General features: G+C 33.8%; 1 protein-coding gene across 1 annotated transcript; it reads left to right on the forward strand.

The window, feature by feature from the left end:
- Nucleotides 1–10,557: 10,557 nt before the first annotated feature.
- On the forward strand, nt 10,558–13,598 carry LOC111312491 (E3 ubiquitin-protein ligase WAV3-like). Its single transcript, XM_022912798.2, has 2 exons — nt 10,558–11,341; nt 11,442–13,598. Exons 1-2 carry the CDS (start codon nt 10,979–10,981, stop codon nt 13,368–13,370), a joined length of 2,292 nt encoding a protein of 763 aa, XP_022768533.1. The 5' UTR covers nt 10,558–10,978; the 3' UTR covers nt 13,371–13,598.
- The last annotated feature ends 2,500 nt before the right edge of the window (nt 13,599–16,098 follow it).

Here is a 16,098-nt window from a genome sequence, read left to right on the forward strand (position 1 = left end):
AGAATACCATCCTCCCTGCAATATTGGCAGATGACTGAGAGCTTGCACAAGATTTTAGCGGCAAGGAATGGCAAAGATTAAAAAAAACCCATTTCATGCTAGTAAAGATGCCAACAAGAACTGCAAAAAAAAATTTTCTTGCCATACAGTGGTAAAGCATAGCTTTGAAAAGGTTGATGAAAGTTTGGTTTTGGTGAATAATTTTATCATGCCATGTTCATTTATTCTCTGCATTAATATGCAACATATATATGTTGGAATAGTCTGGTCAAAAACCATCCCCCATCCCCTCTTTTTCCGAAGTATCATAATAATTCGATAGAATTCCATTCAGACAAATGATGAAAGTGGGGTATCTGAAAGGCTATAATTATTTCTTTGTTCTCTAGTACCCTATTGTTTAGATTTTAAATGAAGTTGGAGTGGTTAGTAAGTAAACTAATGTTTGTTGGAATCAAAGTTTATGAAATGAGGATTGGTTAGAGAACTTCTTGGTTTTTTTTTTTTTTTAATTCCCACTATAAACCTCCATAAAGCTGCTTTGGACTCCAGTGCACAAAATAATTTTCAAAACAAGAACCAATAAGTTGGTTTATTCAATCACTCAAGTGACATTCAACAGGTCAAGAGTTTAAATCTAAACATCTATAATCTCTATTTCTATCCCAAAGCTACATTAATATACTTTGTAAAAAAAAAAGAAAAACTCAGCTAATTACAATAATGTAAGCAATAATTTCTGCCGATATACATATCTTTCAGCTTTACTGATATTATGCATCTGATAGTGTCCAAACTCCTTTAAATTTCAACCCTATCCTTTTGTAGGACTGCAACCTTTGGACATGACATTTTGTAGAACTATAAGGACACAGGGTTACTCATAAATATAGCTAGACAGAGATCCGAAATTAAGCTTCCTCAAATATGATTTCGGTGTCCATTGCACAAGAACATGGAGTTACTTAGTTACCAATTTTACTCCTTGTGAGTGAAACCTGATTGAAAACAACAGTTTTAAGTCAATTAAAACTGTCCACATGACTTGTTCAAGTATTGTTGCTGTAGTTTTCAAGAACTTTGCCAATTTGAAATCGACCTTTACTTGAACCCCATTGCTCAGGTCTCTAGATAGTGATAAATTCAAAGGTTACGGTTAGAAAATTGGAAACGCAAGTGCAAAAGCGTAATAGTTGATGAAAATAATTAAGTGAAATAAAGTGGTGGCTAGATTCCTTGGAGGGTAGAAAGAAAAGACCCGGAAGAGCTAGCTAGTTACATCAAGAAACACAGCCTTTTATTTTTTGCTTGCCAATGATCTACATAGTTTGAAAAGTACCTATCAAAGCTACTTAAAAAACTTTGAACACTTTCTTTTACAAAGGATAGGAGGGCAAACGTGCTAGATGTCATCTTTTAAAATTGATTGTACTAAGCACTAACTCTCTTCTTTTCTTCCAAGGGTTTCCAATCTTCGTCAGCTAAGGCAAGGAAAATTATTTAGATTATCGTATGCTTTGCTTTTTCCATTATTCCTCTCATCTAACTCTAACCGCGTATCACATAAAGGAGATACACTTACCTGTCCTTATGACTTGACAAACCTAATTACGAGGGCATAATTTTCTTGGTTTTGGCCCACTATTTTTAACATCTAGAAGATTATGACAACACATGTGCATGAAAAGAAAAACAGGCTTTTGATTTTGGTGGCATTTATTGTAGAAAGACAGTAGCATAAAAATGGTTGTGATGACTGTGAGGGCTTATGGATTTAGATAGACTTAAGAAATAGAACTAACCAGAACCTTTATCTCAAGCATGGTTAGGAAGAAAATGTTAAAGTGTTTTTAGCAAAACCTAGGCCCTCCCTATGTTAGGCAAAGTGTTACATCTATTTGGCTGGGTTGCTGCAAGAGAGTTTTAGAGGTTTTTATGGCCGTGCTGAGAGTTTTAGAGTTTAAAGTTTAGACTCAAAGTTCTTGCTGCAAACTTTTAGAGTGCACCAATCATGGAAGGGTACTGTCACCTATGAGAACCTAAATCGGCCGAACATAGATCCAAATGATTAACATAGATCTTAAGCAACTATGCTCATGCCAGTTGTGAAATCATGGGTTAAAAGCCTAGTATTCTCATTTCGCAAGAGAAAAATTGCATGATGGTGGTATTATTCTGAAAACAATGGCATTTTCTTATGAAAATTAGCCTGATTTTTCTTATCATGTACTATATGATTCGGTTATAGAACACCTGAATTTGGCTTGGCTCTTTCTTTTCTTTTTCTGAAAGAAGGGTCGATTGGATCTTTCATGCCAATGTTGAGCTTATTCTTTTGAGGCATTAATTGTTCTTCACACAGAAATTACTGAATTCCCTAAAATAGTATAGTATCAGAATATAGCCTTTTTCTCTTTTTAATTTTATCCCTGAAAATGAAAGTATAACCTTCAAGTAAGACCAAAAAAAAAAAAACTGTATCCAATTTCTATGTCACAAACCCCACCAATAAATGAGAATATATTTATATATATTTAGTACTTAGAAGTAATTTATTATGCTCAAAACTTGTGACTATGATAATGTCATACTACCAATATTGGTGATAAAATTTTTTAAGTCCTTGAGGTCACAAATTCATTAATATACGAAAAAGTAAATGCAAACTTTTTTTAAGCAAACTTGTAATAAAGAAAGAGTTATAAGTGTGAAGATTTAAATTTTAAATTTATTGATAATATTTTTTAAAATTAATTATAAGAACCAATTGATCTAAGCTGCTAAGTTTAAAATCCCCTTTCTTATATGCTAAGAAAGGTTCTCTGCTTTTTCTCATGAATAAAGAAAAAACAAGATAATAGTTTGGTGGAAAGGTATAGCTTGAAAACTACTCTTAATTTTCAGCAGCAGCCACCATTCTTAGTCCAAAGTATCTGCCCCGTGACAAAAAAATATATTGACAATCTACCCATTTGGCATCGCATTTTGACACATCACTGCAATTCAAAAGGATGGTATATATCAGCACTTTCTGCAATCTGCATTATAACTTGATCCATTGTCTTTGCTGATCAAGCAAGAATTGTCATGATCCCAGCAAATCCAAGCCTTTTATCACAAAATCCCACCTTTCCTTAATTTGTCCAAATAGTAACTGCTCTAGCTCCATCTTCACCTGATTTTCAGAAAAAAACACTACATTTTTATTTCTTTTTCACAGAATCCGAGCCCCAGCTATTATAATAATACCAAGAATAGTAGCCATGCTGTTCATGCATAAAGATAAAAGAAATTGTGTATGATTGTTGGGTGATTCTAGTAGCTATTATAGTAGTACAGCCCATGACAGGTGCCCCATTAATGACTACAATCTCAACAACCAACCAGCTCAATGAAAAAACCATTCATTTTCAATTTCATGCAAAGAGAATACCCTAACTTTTATTTATCAAATAAACATTAAAAAATTTCCCCTCAACTGATCTTGAATGAATCAATACATCAATTTGCAGAATATTCTGTCAGAATTCATTGTTAAACTTCTCTCATTCATGTGTTTCACCAAATCAGTTACAAAAACCTCGGATACTTGAATCACCCTTTCATCACCTTCATCTTTTTCTTTTTCTTTTGGCAAAATCTGAACACTCTTTCTTTGTATGGTAATCCATTTGTTTATAGTAAATTTTATGATGGTTTTATGCTGGTAGCCAACGCTAGCTTATGACAAGGCCACGCCGTCGCCAGCGCACCTGTTTTTCCACCATATATATTTTCTTTACACAAAGATGGTCAGAGGATGAAATCGATTGTCACCTTTTTCTAATCCTAATTAATGCCAAATTAGGATTAATCTAATACCCCTAATGCAGTTTGGCATCCCATAATCAAATTATGTAAAAGAATTATTATTATTATCATCATCATCAGCATCAAAGATCTGATCTGGTTTGAGGATTTGATCATGATTTTACATACACATCCCCCATATGGCCAAATACAGGTGCTCTGAATGATATTAGTCAAAAGCAAAATTTTATTATGATGCCTTTTTGGAGCTTATATTAATTAAATAAATTAATCATTCAAATTGCAAGCAACCATCCTCAGCTTGGGGTTTAGCAAATGATGGGATCTATTCCATATGGTTTGTCCAATTTGATCATGTGATATGTGGGCATTTTCCCATTTTCTAAATCAACTTCATTTAGCCACAAAACAAATAATAATAATAATAATTAATTAATTTTGAACCAGGTACTATTGGTCTAAGTACTTGCTGTTCTTGACTAACACCAGTAAAATTGGCTGCTTCTGCTGTTGAAAAACTTCACTACTCATCTTGCCAAGAATATGATTTCCAGCCTTTTCATTTGATTTCTTAATTTCTTATTTTAGTTATCATTAGAGCAATATATTAATAAAGTGGGTATCTGATCTTTAAAAAAATAAATATAAAACTCTACGCCAAATTTTCTATTGGTCTTGGTCGAGAGGATGTGTGGGGGTTTGATCATGTTATTAGTTTATTCAACAGTACCATTATTTGGTTCCCAATATATTATAAGGTATAATCCATCAAAACTTGTTTAAAAAAGCCCTTTGGTTAAACTGAATTAAGATATTAATATGGAGTAATGTCCAAATCAGATGCATCTGTCTAATTCTAAACCTAGCCTTTCGGGGTGATAAGAATCATGTTCTTGCCAGAAAAGATAGCCTCCAAAACTCTGCGGAAATCCCATCTTCTATATGGTTGAGAAGTAATTAAACCGAATTAAATCAAGACCCCAAAGAAAAAAAAAAAGAAAGTTAAGGGTTTGAATTTTTCTTTCTAAAGACAGGAAAGACCATGAAAACTTATGATATGGATCAATCATTAAGCATTATTTTGTTTTATGCTAACCACAAAATTTTTTTTCAAATATTCCATTGCAGTAGTATAAAATAAAGTATAAAACAAAACTTTGGACCCTAGGAAATGAATAATTAATGGTATAGTCTTACACAAATCTAAATGAAGACATGTTTCTTTCTTTTTTTTTTTTAATTCCCCTCTCAATCAAGGCTCTTAGGTCAGAGATGGGTTCATGATCAAATGGTAGGACACTGAGGGGTTGAGAGTCCAATCCTCAGAGACCAGAAATGACATGAAAAATAGGGTCCCTATTAAGAGATAAAACCTAAAAAGGAGTCATTACAAAAAAAAAAAAAAAAAACCAGGTCCAGTATTCGTTATCGAGTCATCTTTGTTTCCCAGCAACCTTTCATGACCAGTTTGGTGGCCACTTTTTTTTTTTTTTTCTGAAATAAGTTTATAATATTAATTAATTTGATTAGTGTAGTTCCATCTACAGACATGTGTTCCATAAGTTGTTATTGAAGGAGAAGGTCCTTTGAACCATTGGTGATCTTTCAGCTCTATTTTTTTATTAGCTTTTATTTATCATTATATATCCTTGACTTGAATTTATGATATTATTTTATTTTAGGTTTTTATAATTTAAATAAAATTATGAATTCTAGTGTTAAATTATTTTTATATATATTCATTGGTTGACAAACTTGATTCATTTTTTAAACTTGAAATTTAACATAATTAATCCATATAATTATTAAACAAATTGAAAATTCAAATCGCGGCAGCATTTATAATTCATTTTTTTTATTTTCATGATTCATTTATAAAAAAAGAAAAGAAAGTTGGATTCGTTCTTCAAACTATTAGCACTACCTTGATAGTTGACATTATTAAATTATGGTATCATCCAATATATATTAATGAAGTTGGGTATTATCAATTCATTTATAAATTATATTCATTTTAAGAATCTCAAAAAATCATCTAACTTTTAAATAAAAAAAAATTACTTGATACATTAATAATAAAATTTTTTAATTTTACGAAAGAAATTAAGATGGTGATTTATTTTTTAAATATACACTAAAAATTATGTATTATTATTTTAATTTTATCTATGAAATTAAAATAATTTATTGTAATATATTAAATAATTAAAAAAATAGAAAAATGTTTCCTGTCCTTTAAAGGAAGTAATATGTCTAAAAGGCAATTGTAACTTTCCTTTGCGACGAAGAAGAAGATAACAAGTTCAAACAAGTTGTTAGTCAACAAATCTTTGACTTTATCACGTGGAAGCTGACGATGAGTGGGCATCCACATGGCATAAAAGTACCACGTGGCATGCAAAAAGGGTGGGCTCCATCAGCTCGAACTTTTAACGACCTCGGTACTCACAATATCGTACTACCGACGACATTGCCATGCATTTATATTTGTTTGTTTGACTATTTTATTAACACCTCAGCCCACTCTCAATTACCCCCTTTTCCCACTTATCACCTCGATATAGAGGGAATAATGGAGGTGTATAGAATTTTTAAAAGGATTTTGTTCGTAGGCATGCATTTTTTAAGATTAATTAATATTTTATTCACATTATTATTTTCTCATTAAATGCACTAATTGATAGTTAATATGTTAGATTGCTAATGCATTAAAAACATTATATATGTTACTTTATATAATTTTTTTGTCAAAAAAATTTAAAAATAAAAAAAATTATCTCATTTTCAAAATTAAAATAAATCATAAATTCAATTAAAATTTTTGAATCCATTAAATTTTTACTTATAAATTTTTTAAACTTATAAATCGTCTATCAATAAAAGACTATAAGATAATTCAAATATAAAAATTAATGCAACCGACATTCACTATTTACCAATTTTGTTAATCTTCGTTGGCATATAAAAATTTTAAATAACAATAGTAAAATAATATTATTTAAATGTTTAAACTATTATTTAAATAATATTATTTGGAAAATGAAACAACATCAAGTAGACAACTACTTGATGAGATGTTATTGTCATTTTGTCAAATATCAACTATTCTATTGTCCAATCCTAACTGAAATGTAACATCAAGCATGACTTAATCAATGAACTTGTCACAAACTATCAATTTTTAAGTTCCAATGTGTCCATAGAGACATGATATTTGAACCCTTTTTCACACAAATTTAAAAAAAAGAAAAAAAACCCAAGTTACTCTACTTATTTTGTTAGATAAATTTCCACCCAATTTTGGAATGTCTACAATACCTAAGTAAATTAATCAATTTGGCTCACACACCATTTTTAATTTTTTTTAAGGAATTGAAATGTTGCATGCATTCATGGGGAATAATACTTGAATAGAATTTAAAAAGATTTGAATTTTATTGTATTTTTAATATGATATAATTAAGTTTATTATATCATTGATTAAATTTAATAAAATTTTTATAAAATTTTAATTATAATTATAATAATTTTATCGACGTTAGATCCCTTATAAATTGAGTGTTGTCTCCCAAAACATAAGCAATTAAAAAATAAAAAATAGTTAAACATCAATAAAAACACTAGCCCCTCCTAGCTAGCTCCAACTCAAATATGGAAGAGAGGGGACATTTTCCTTTTTCCTAGTTGTTGTTGACACGGCAGCGTTTGGTCTGGAAGAAAACGAAGGCAGTAAAGAAATAAAAAAGTGGCTTTTACTTTGCCTAACTCTGATTAAAAAATGATTAAAGCAGTAATTAAAAAAATGATTAGGTTTTATTTCATACTTTATTCCTGGAAGGAGTTGACATTTGACAAAACCCACTGACCAGTTTCCTCTACTTTCCCCATGAGACTGAAACAAACAACGTCAGCAACTGTGAGGGTTACGTCTAGGTTAAATTTAGACATGACAAGAGAGGGTCCCACGTGACTGTCCGAGTTGTTGACGCTTGATATCACAGTCACTTCATTACAACCTGTCTGTCAAAACTCTTTTTATTATTATTATTATTATTTTTTACATTCGGGTCAAGTGTTTTACTCTGTGAGTGTGATACTGTTTTTGGGAAGGTACCAAATCCGTGATTCAATTTATTTCTTTTTGGGGTTTGGTTTGTTAACTTCGATGATTCAAGAGTTTTTTTTTTTTTTAATTCTACAATGTTTTATTTTATTTTTTTCTTTGGGGTTAGAGTTTGTTTTGACAGAATATGAAATTGATTGAGCGGGTATAAATTAAATTTTTTATTTTAAAATTGCTTTATTAAAATTTGGTAAATTTTAAGTTAAAAAAATATAAAATTATTTAAATTATTAATATTTTATTATAATTAATCAAATTCTTTATCTTTTATTTCAATTAAATTAAATTTTAAATGAATAAAATTTAATCAATCAATTTGAAATTTAAAAAAAAAATTTAAAAGACGAGAGAGAAAATAGAAAATATTTTCTTTTATTTAATTTTCATATATATTAATTATGTTATATGATAAATTTTCATCTATTTATTAGTGTCACATAAAATTTTATTTTAATTGATAAAAATTAATGATATTAATTTTTTTATTCAAATAAGAGTCTAATTAGATATAAATAAATTATTTTAGTTGTTGGTTGGTTTTAATAAAAAAAGAAATTATATATTTTTTAATTATAATTTAAAGATTTTTATACTTTTTAACCTAAATTTTAGTTTGATTTTAATTATTAGCAAAATTTTTATTACTTATACATAAATTTAATGTAAATTTTACAATATGTCCTGATTTAAAAATTAAATAGTCTCTTCCTACTTAAATTATTTTTCCACACAAAAAAGTAGTATACGAAAGGTTTTTGGGTATTTAATGCATTAATAATGTGGTTCATGCTTTTCTTTTGTTCTTGATGATCATCCTCAAATAAATGCATAAAAATTTGGTTTTGCTCGAAGCAAGTGAAAAGGGTGAAGAAGACATGGTTACCTTATCTTGCCTTGTCTCAATTCCAAACAAAAAAGGACAAAAAATGGAGAAGAATCGAGTATATATTATTCAAAGAAGAATCAAATTTCAAAGATTTAAAATGATTGGAACCAACCAAATTAATAAAGAAAAAGAAAGAAGATAGCATATTAAACTTGATTATAAGAAAAATTAATATAGATGATAATAGTTTAAATTAAATCAAATTTAATTCGATTTTTTTAATATTATATAATATTATAAAAATTTAAAATTGATTTAAATTTAAATTGATTTTTTTATGTAATTTATCGATTTGATTGGATTTATTATTTTTTAAAATTTAAAATTTTGTTTTTATATTATTTAATATAAAATTTTAATATATTTAAATAAATTTTGATATAAAATTATTGTTTTGATATAAAAATTTTAAAAATATATAATTTAATTCAATTTATTTTTTTTAATATATATCATTCGATTCAAAATTTGATTTAAATTTAATATATATTTAATATTTTAATAAAAATAAATTAAAATCAAATGAACATTATAATTCTAACTTAATTTTTAATTTTCTCGATTTAAATCATAGGCATGTATTGTAGGGATTACAAGCCTTTGGTGAAACTTTCTTACTAGTGTCTAATAATGCTAATTCACCAATAAAACATTCATAAAAAAAAGAACTTTTTTGTTTATAAAATTTAATTATAAGCTATCCAAAAGTTATGTAGCTAATCACTTGCATCATTATTGTCCGACCAAAATGATTTTGTAAATTTTGGCCCCCCCAATACCGGTGTTGTTGGGTGCAACATCCAATTTGAGACTGAGAAACACCCCCACAAAACGGGCAAGGAATTGGGAAGTGAATCGGTGAATCCCATATGGTCGAGACACCCAAGCTCCCAGTAGGCCAAGGTCGTGGTCTCCAAACTACTGACACCCACCGCTTCCCTACAAAATGACCACACATGTGGGTGTCTATGTGGGTGTCTGAGCCACCCACGGCCCCTACCCTCCCCCTCCCCTCTTTTCTGACTCCTCTTTCATTTGCTATTTAATTGTTTCATTTTCCACAGTGATACGGTAATTAATATTCAAAGATTTGCCATTGGCATAAAGGCTGCTTTTTGACATCGAAGTCCATAATTTTTACTACCAAGATTTATGCAGTCTAGCCTGACATTCTAGGTTCCTACTAAAAGACATCGACATTTAAAAAAACCCTTTGTTCAACGACGATGTGGTAGTGGGTTGATATCATCATCATCATCATAACTCAATGACTCAACCTGATCAACGGCTAAGATTAGTAGAATAAAAGGCCTAATCAAAAGTATGATGAGATGCATAACATGCAGATAGGATAAAATATATCACCTAACACCTACCGTATAAGAATCATGCATGTCTGACAGAGAACAACCATTTTCAACTCACTCGTGAGAGACGAGAGTGAAAGCAAGTACTCTACAAACACACTGTGATCCGAGATGCACGCATCGAACCGGCGCGTGAAGATAGGGATACACAAGGTGCATGGAGCATGAAACGCATGGACGGATGATTCAGGTTTTTTATCAGGTCGGTGGGGATAACTTCGTGGAGACAGGACAGTAGGAGAGGAGAGGCCGATCGTTGACCTGTAAAGTAAAAACTTCAACCAACACGTGCCGGTTAAACAGGTTAAAATTTCAATTAAATTCGCATTTCCAATGAATATAAATGTTCAGTGGAAGTAAAGCTTCCCTCTGGATTTCGCAAGTAGAAAAAAAGGGCAAAGAAAGAGAGAGAGAAAGAGAAAAACAGCAGTAGATCTCAAGCCTTTTTAGTTGCAGAGATCTTTTTGGGGTTATCGGTATAGAAATTAGAAAAAAAAAAAAAAAGGGGAAGAGGAGGTAGCGAAATCCCACTAGTTTGTCTCTTTTCTTTTCTTTTTTTTTTTTCGCATTTGATCCCATGCTCGTATCGTTAAGCTTTGATCTTAACCTTTTGTCTTCTGTCGAAACCTTAGATCGATCAAAACAAAAACCCTCTTTTTCTTTTTCTTTTTCTTCATCTCATCGAAAAAGATAAACAAAGGTGGATTTAGATAGAGAGTGTGTTTGTTACTTGCGTTGTTGGTTCTTTGAAGCTTAAAGTCTTTATTTTTTCTTTTGGGGTGACACTGAAAAATGGGTACTGGTTGGAGAAGAGCTTTTTGCACTACAATCCCCAGAGAACCTGAAACCACTGTTTTAGACAAGCAACATCAGCAAAGTCCAAGTCCCAGCCCCAGAAGTTGTGCCAAGTTAAGCTTCTTTTCTAGTGGAAGTAACCCTTCTACTCCTCGTTTTCAATCTCAACCAGTTTCTAGCCCCAGCATCCGTTGCCGCACTACTGTTGAACTATCTTCCACAAACGAAAGCCCCCCTCTCCAATGCAAAACAACCCCTAAAACAGCCACTAAAATTCCTAAACCAATTCTCTCCTCAAATCCTTCCTCTCCTCGTTCTCCTCTCAAGCTCTCACTTTTCCGCAACAGCTTCAAGTTCAGAGTAAGTAATAACACAATTCTGAATTCTAACATTCAAAATGTAGCTAAATTTGGAATCTTTTGTTGGCTTTTAGACTAAAGATATTTTTTTTATTTGGCAGAGTAGTTGTGGAATCTGTTTGAACAGCGTGAAGACAGGTCAAGGAACAGCTATTTACACAGCAGAATGTGCACATGCCTTTCATTTTCCATGCATAGTTGATCATGTTCGTAAACATGATTCCCTCGTTTGCCCTGTTTGTAATAGCACCTGGAAAGATGTCCCTCTTCTCTCCATTCACAAGAACCCAACTCCTCCTGAAAATGACACTGTTCTAATAGAAAACACCACCCCCAGAATTGAAGAGAAAAAAATCATTGAATCTTATTCACCCAGAATTGTTAACCAGCAAGAACCCAAACCCAAACCCAAATCCAAATCCAAACCGTCTGATTTAAGATCCTACGATGATGATGAGCCATTGCTATCCCCAACCGCCGGTGGCCGTTTCAATCCCATTCCAGAAGCTGATGAAAACATTGAAGAAGAAGATGAAGTCGAGGAGTTCCAAGGATTCTTCGTTAATCCGAACCATTCATCAGCCGTCAAATCCGTTGAAGTACTCCCATTCAATAGCCCTGATTGGGGGAATGTCCAGGTCAGGCTATCAACCGAAACGGCGGTCGTTTCAGTGGGCCGTGGATACGAAACTTACGCCGTGGCTTTAAAAATCAAGGCCCCACCACCTCCCCCTGCAAAAATACAAGCTGCTTCGAGGAATAGCAATACGGCAACGCATTGGGACCCTTCCCATCGTGCGCCTATCGATTTGGTTACTGTTCTTGATGTGAGCGGAAGCATGACCGGTTGTAAACTCCAGATGTTGAAACGCGCCATGCGTTTAGTCATTTCCTCGCTCGGCTCTACTGATAGGCTTTCTATCGTGGCCTTCTCGGCTTGTCCAAAACGGTTATTGCCTTTGCGGAGAATGACGGCTCAGGGACAAAGAGCTGCTAGGCGCATTATTGACCGGCTCGTCTGCGGTCATGGGACAAGCGTTGGCGATGCGTTGAGGAAAGCTACGAAAGTGCTTGAGGATCGAAGGGAGAGAAATCCGGTAGCTAGCATTATGTTGTTATCCGACGGCCAGAACGAGAGAGTCCAGTCTAATGCTACAATTCAACGGCATCATTCAAGCCATGTGTCGTCTACTCGTTTTGCTCACATTGAAATTCCGGTTCACGCGTTCGGGTTTGGGCAAAGTGGCGGTTACAGTCATGAGCCGGCTGAGGATGCGTTTACTAAATGTGTTGGTGGGTTGTTAAGCGTTGTGGTCCAAGATTTGAGGATCCAGCTCAGCTTCGCATCTGGCTCAGCTCCAGCTGAAATCACAGCTGTTTATTCATGTAATGGAAAGCCTACTGTTTTAACTTCCGGTTCGGTGCGGCTTGGCGACTTGTACGCCGAGGAAGAAAGGGAATTACTCGTGGAGCTGAAAGTGCCGACATGGGCGGTTGGGTCCCACCACGTGATGTGTGTTCGCTGCCTTTACAAGGACCCCGCTTCGCAAGAAGTTGTATACGGCAGAGATCAGGCGCTTCTCATGCCTCCTCCTCACGCCGTTCGATCATCAGCTCCCAGAATCGAACGGTTGAGATTCTTTTTCATCACGACTCGAGCCGTCGCTGAGGCCAGGAGGTTGATCGAGTGCGGTAACGACTTGACAAGCGCGCACAATTTGTTGGCCTCAGCGCGAGCTTTGTTGATGCAGTCGAATTCGTTATCAGCTGAGGAGTACGTGAGAGAGTTAGAAGCTGAGTTGGCTGAATTGCATTGGAGGAAACAGAAGATGATGGAAATCCAACGGCGGAGGGTGAACGAAAGGGAGAGAGAAAGGGAGGCGATGATGGTGGCGATCGATGAGAATGGGGAGCCACTTACGCCGTCATCGGCTTGGAGAGCTGCTGAGAAATTGGCTAAAGTAGCCATCATGAAGAAGTCGTTGAATCGTGTCAGCAATTTACACGGTTTCGAAAATGCTAGGTTTTAGTGTTTTTGTTTTTTTTTTAATTTTACTTTTTATATAAAAATGGAGAAAAATGAAGGGACCAGTATTGTTATGTTGAATTAAAATCCCCATTTTCTACTGTGCAGGAAAGAAAAGGAAAAGTTTGTATTTTAATTTTAGGGATTTCACATGTTTCGTCATCTTCATCATCCTACAATATTGTAAATGCTAGTGTAATTGGGTTTTTTACAACTTTTTTATCGCTTTTTATATTTGGCAAGTGGGATTTTAATGCTTTTATTTTTTTTATTCACGTTAAACATTATAATGTTATCCTTTTGGTGGGTTTCAGAGATGTTAAAGGTCAAGTTAAAAAAAAAAAAAAACAACAAGATGGTGCGGAATGATTGGGGTAGCTAGGCCTAGGACTCGTAAATGATAATGATGAATGAATCATTTTCGTGTTATTATATTCTCTTTGTTTATTGCTATTATTTTGCTTTTGAATTCTTGAATTATAATAACAACTAGACCTTTTTCTTTTTATAGACTTATGACATAGAAGATGCGTTTCTCCTTCAGCCCCACATTTCTGTATCAAACTATATAGCACATTGAAATGAAAATTTGTGTGAAAAAATGAAACATGTGAGCAAATTATATGAATTTTCCACCAGTGAGTATCCTTCTGAATAAACTCAAGACATCTATTGATGATTTAGACTAGAGCAATCGTTTGATAGGGTATTATATTCCTAATTTCCTGTGTAAAAAAAAAAATCCAATACCAACCAAGTTTAATTTATGAAAATATTTGCCTGAATACTGAAGGAAGGGTGGGATCAGGGATGGTTATGGCAGTAAGTTAGCTACAGTCCAATCAGTCACAATCTCCCGCCGTGGGTTCTTCTGTCCTTGATTGTGGCATTGAGGCATGGTGATTTTGAGTTCTTCTTCTCTCTCGTAGTAAGATGTTTACAGCTCTCTTATCCGTACTTGAAACAGGCTACCCTCTGTCTGGTTCACGGCCCAGTGCATGGCCCCCACGGATGATAGATCTGAAACTCCAACAAAACTCTTATAAGAAGCCGACGGTGGGGATTTGGCTGCCAACAGACCAGACACAGCAACGGCACAGATGTATATCATAATCTGACACTTACTGGGGTCCACTCCTCAAGCTTTTCCTTCCCTTGGTTGGCTTTAGTAAAATAGCAGTACTCAGTTCAGATAACTCTACAGTTAAAAAGAGTTTTTACCAGTTATCCAGACGCGGGCAACCGAGGGAAGGGATTTGGCTTTTGCTTTGGGATTATGGTTGTCACTTGTAATTCTAAAAAGTACATTTGGTGTGTTTCAAGAGAATTGTGATTTTGTTGAATTCTAGAACTAAGAAAAATGGGTTGGTTTTTCATTTTTTTCCGTGAGGATGTTAGGGACTGAGAAAAAGCTTATTTGAAGGCAAACTAATGTTTAAGATGCAGCTTTGGGTGCTTAGCTGTGAATGGAGACCCCTTGAAAGAATTGTAGTGTACTTTGCAAGTAGTGTTGTTCAATGGGAGCTGACTCTTTCAAACATTTTGGGGAATTTTGGAGAGGGGGAAAGAGTAGGGACCCAAAAGGATTTTCTTGTTTTTGTCGGGGCCCCTTTGCAACTCTCCAATTTCCTAAAGATTCTTGCAAGAAAGATCCAAACTCCTAATTTGATAGATTTAACAGCGCAAGGACCTTTTTTTTCTGAAACTGGCCATCTATTTTCCAAATCAAAAGCTTGTGTCAAGGATTTACATTTTACAACCTAGCATGAATTTTGAACTGAAGTTGGCATTATATAAGTTTCAAACTGATCTATGGCATTCATTGAATATTTTAAATCCCAATGCCATATCAATCACAATTTGCCATAGCTTGCAAGTATCTTTAGCTGCGCAATTAGTGTTATTAGCCAACTAATGACATAATATAATTCTAATCTTGTTCAAAGGCATAAAAACATCATGGACCCAAGTTGCAGTTTATAATGACGGACAGGGCAACCAGTGGTTACGAAAACCTGCACGTCTTCTCATTTTCACTCGGTTGTCCTTGGATTCCTAGACATAGCCAAAAAAAAAAAAACATGGCCCTTTTGTAACACCTCTATCATCATTATTGTTGGATAATGAAGAACGCTGCTAGGGAATTTTAACCACAATTGTGTAATCTCTTACCTGATATTTATTGAGCCATTTGGTTTTCATGGTCCGTAGTGTGTTTGGGTTAATGTACATTATACAGTCGGGATTCCTATGGAGTCTTACTGTTGTCAATGTGGCTCCTAATGCTAACAATTGCAGCCATGATCAGACAACTTAGCTAACAAGGGACAACCTTACTTTTACGTGTCTTCTTCCCTTTGGTTTTTAAAGAAAAAAGAAGTTTGGAGGGTAGGGAAGTCACAGCAAATTAGATTTGTTACGTTGGAACTAATAGTACAATCTGTAGGAAATTCCTTGGTCACGAAATTGTCTGCCACGGAGGCACCTGTTTGCACCTGACCCTCCTTACAATGTTCATTTGTCCTGTGGTGCATTCATGTAGTAACCGAGCACTCGACTTTTCTCAAAGTGGTTGAATACTCTCGGTCTTGGACTGCTCCTCTAGCAGGTACTCTTATGTCTATCCTCCATAACAAAGACAGGCCTTCAACAGTTCAATAAAAACTATTTCAGCAGAATCTCCGATAAAGTCCTAAACAAGAAATTAGAGCTGGATGCTGTTCAATCCTCCA

This window comes from Durio zibethinus, chromosome 1, assembly GCF_047325235.1.
Source record: "Durio zibethinus cultivar Kanyao isolate XHJ-2024 chromosome 1, ASM4732523v1, whole genome shotgun sequence".
Classification (NCBI taxonomy): domain Eukaryota; kingdom Viridiplantae; phylum Streptophyta; class Magnoliopsida; order Malvales; family Malvaceae; genus Durio; species Durio zibethinus.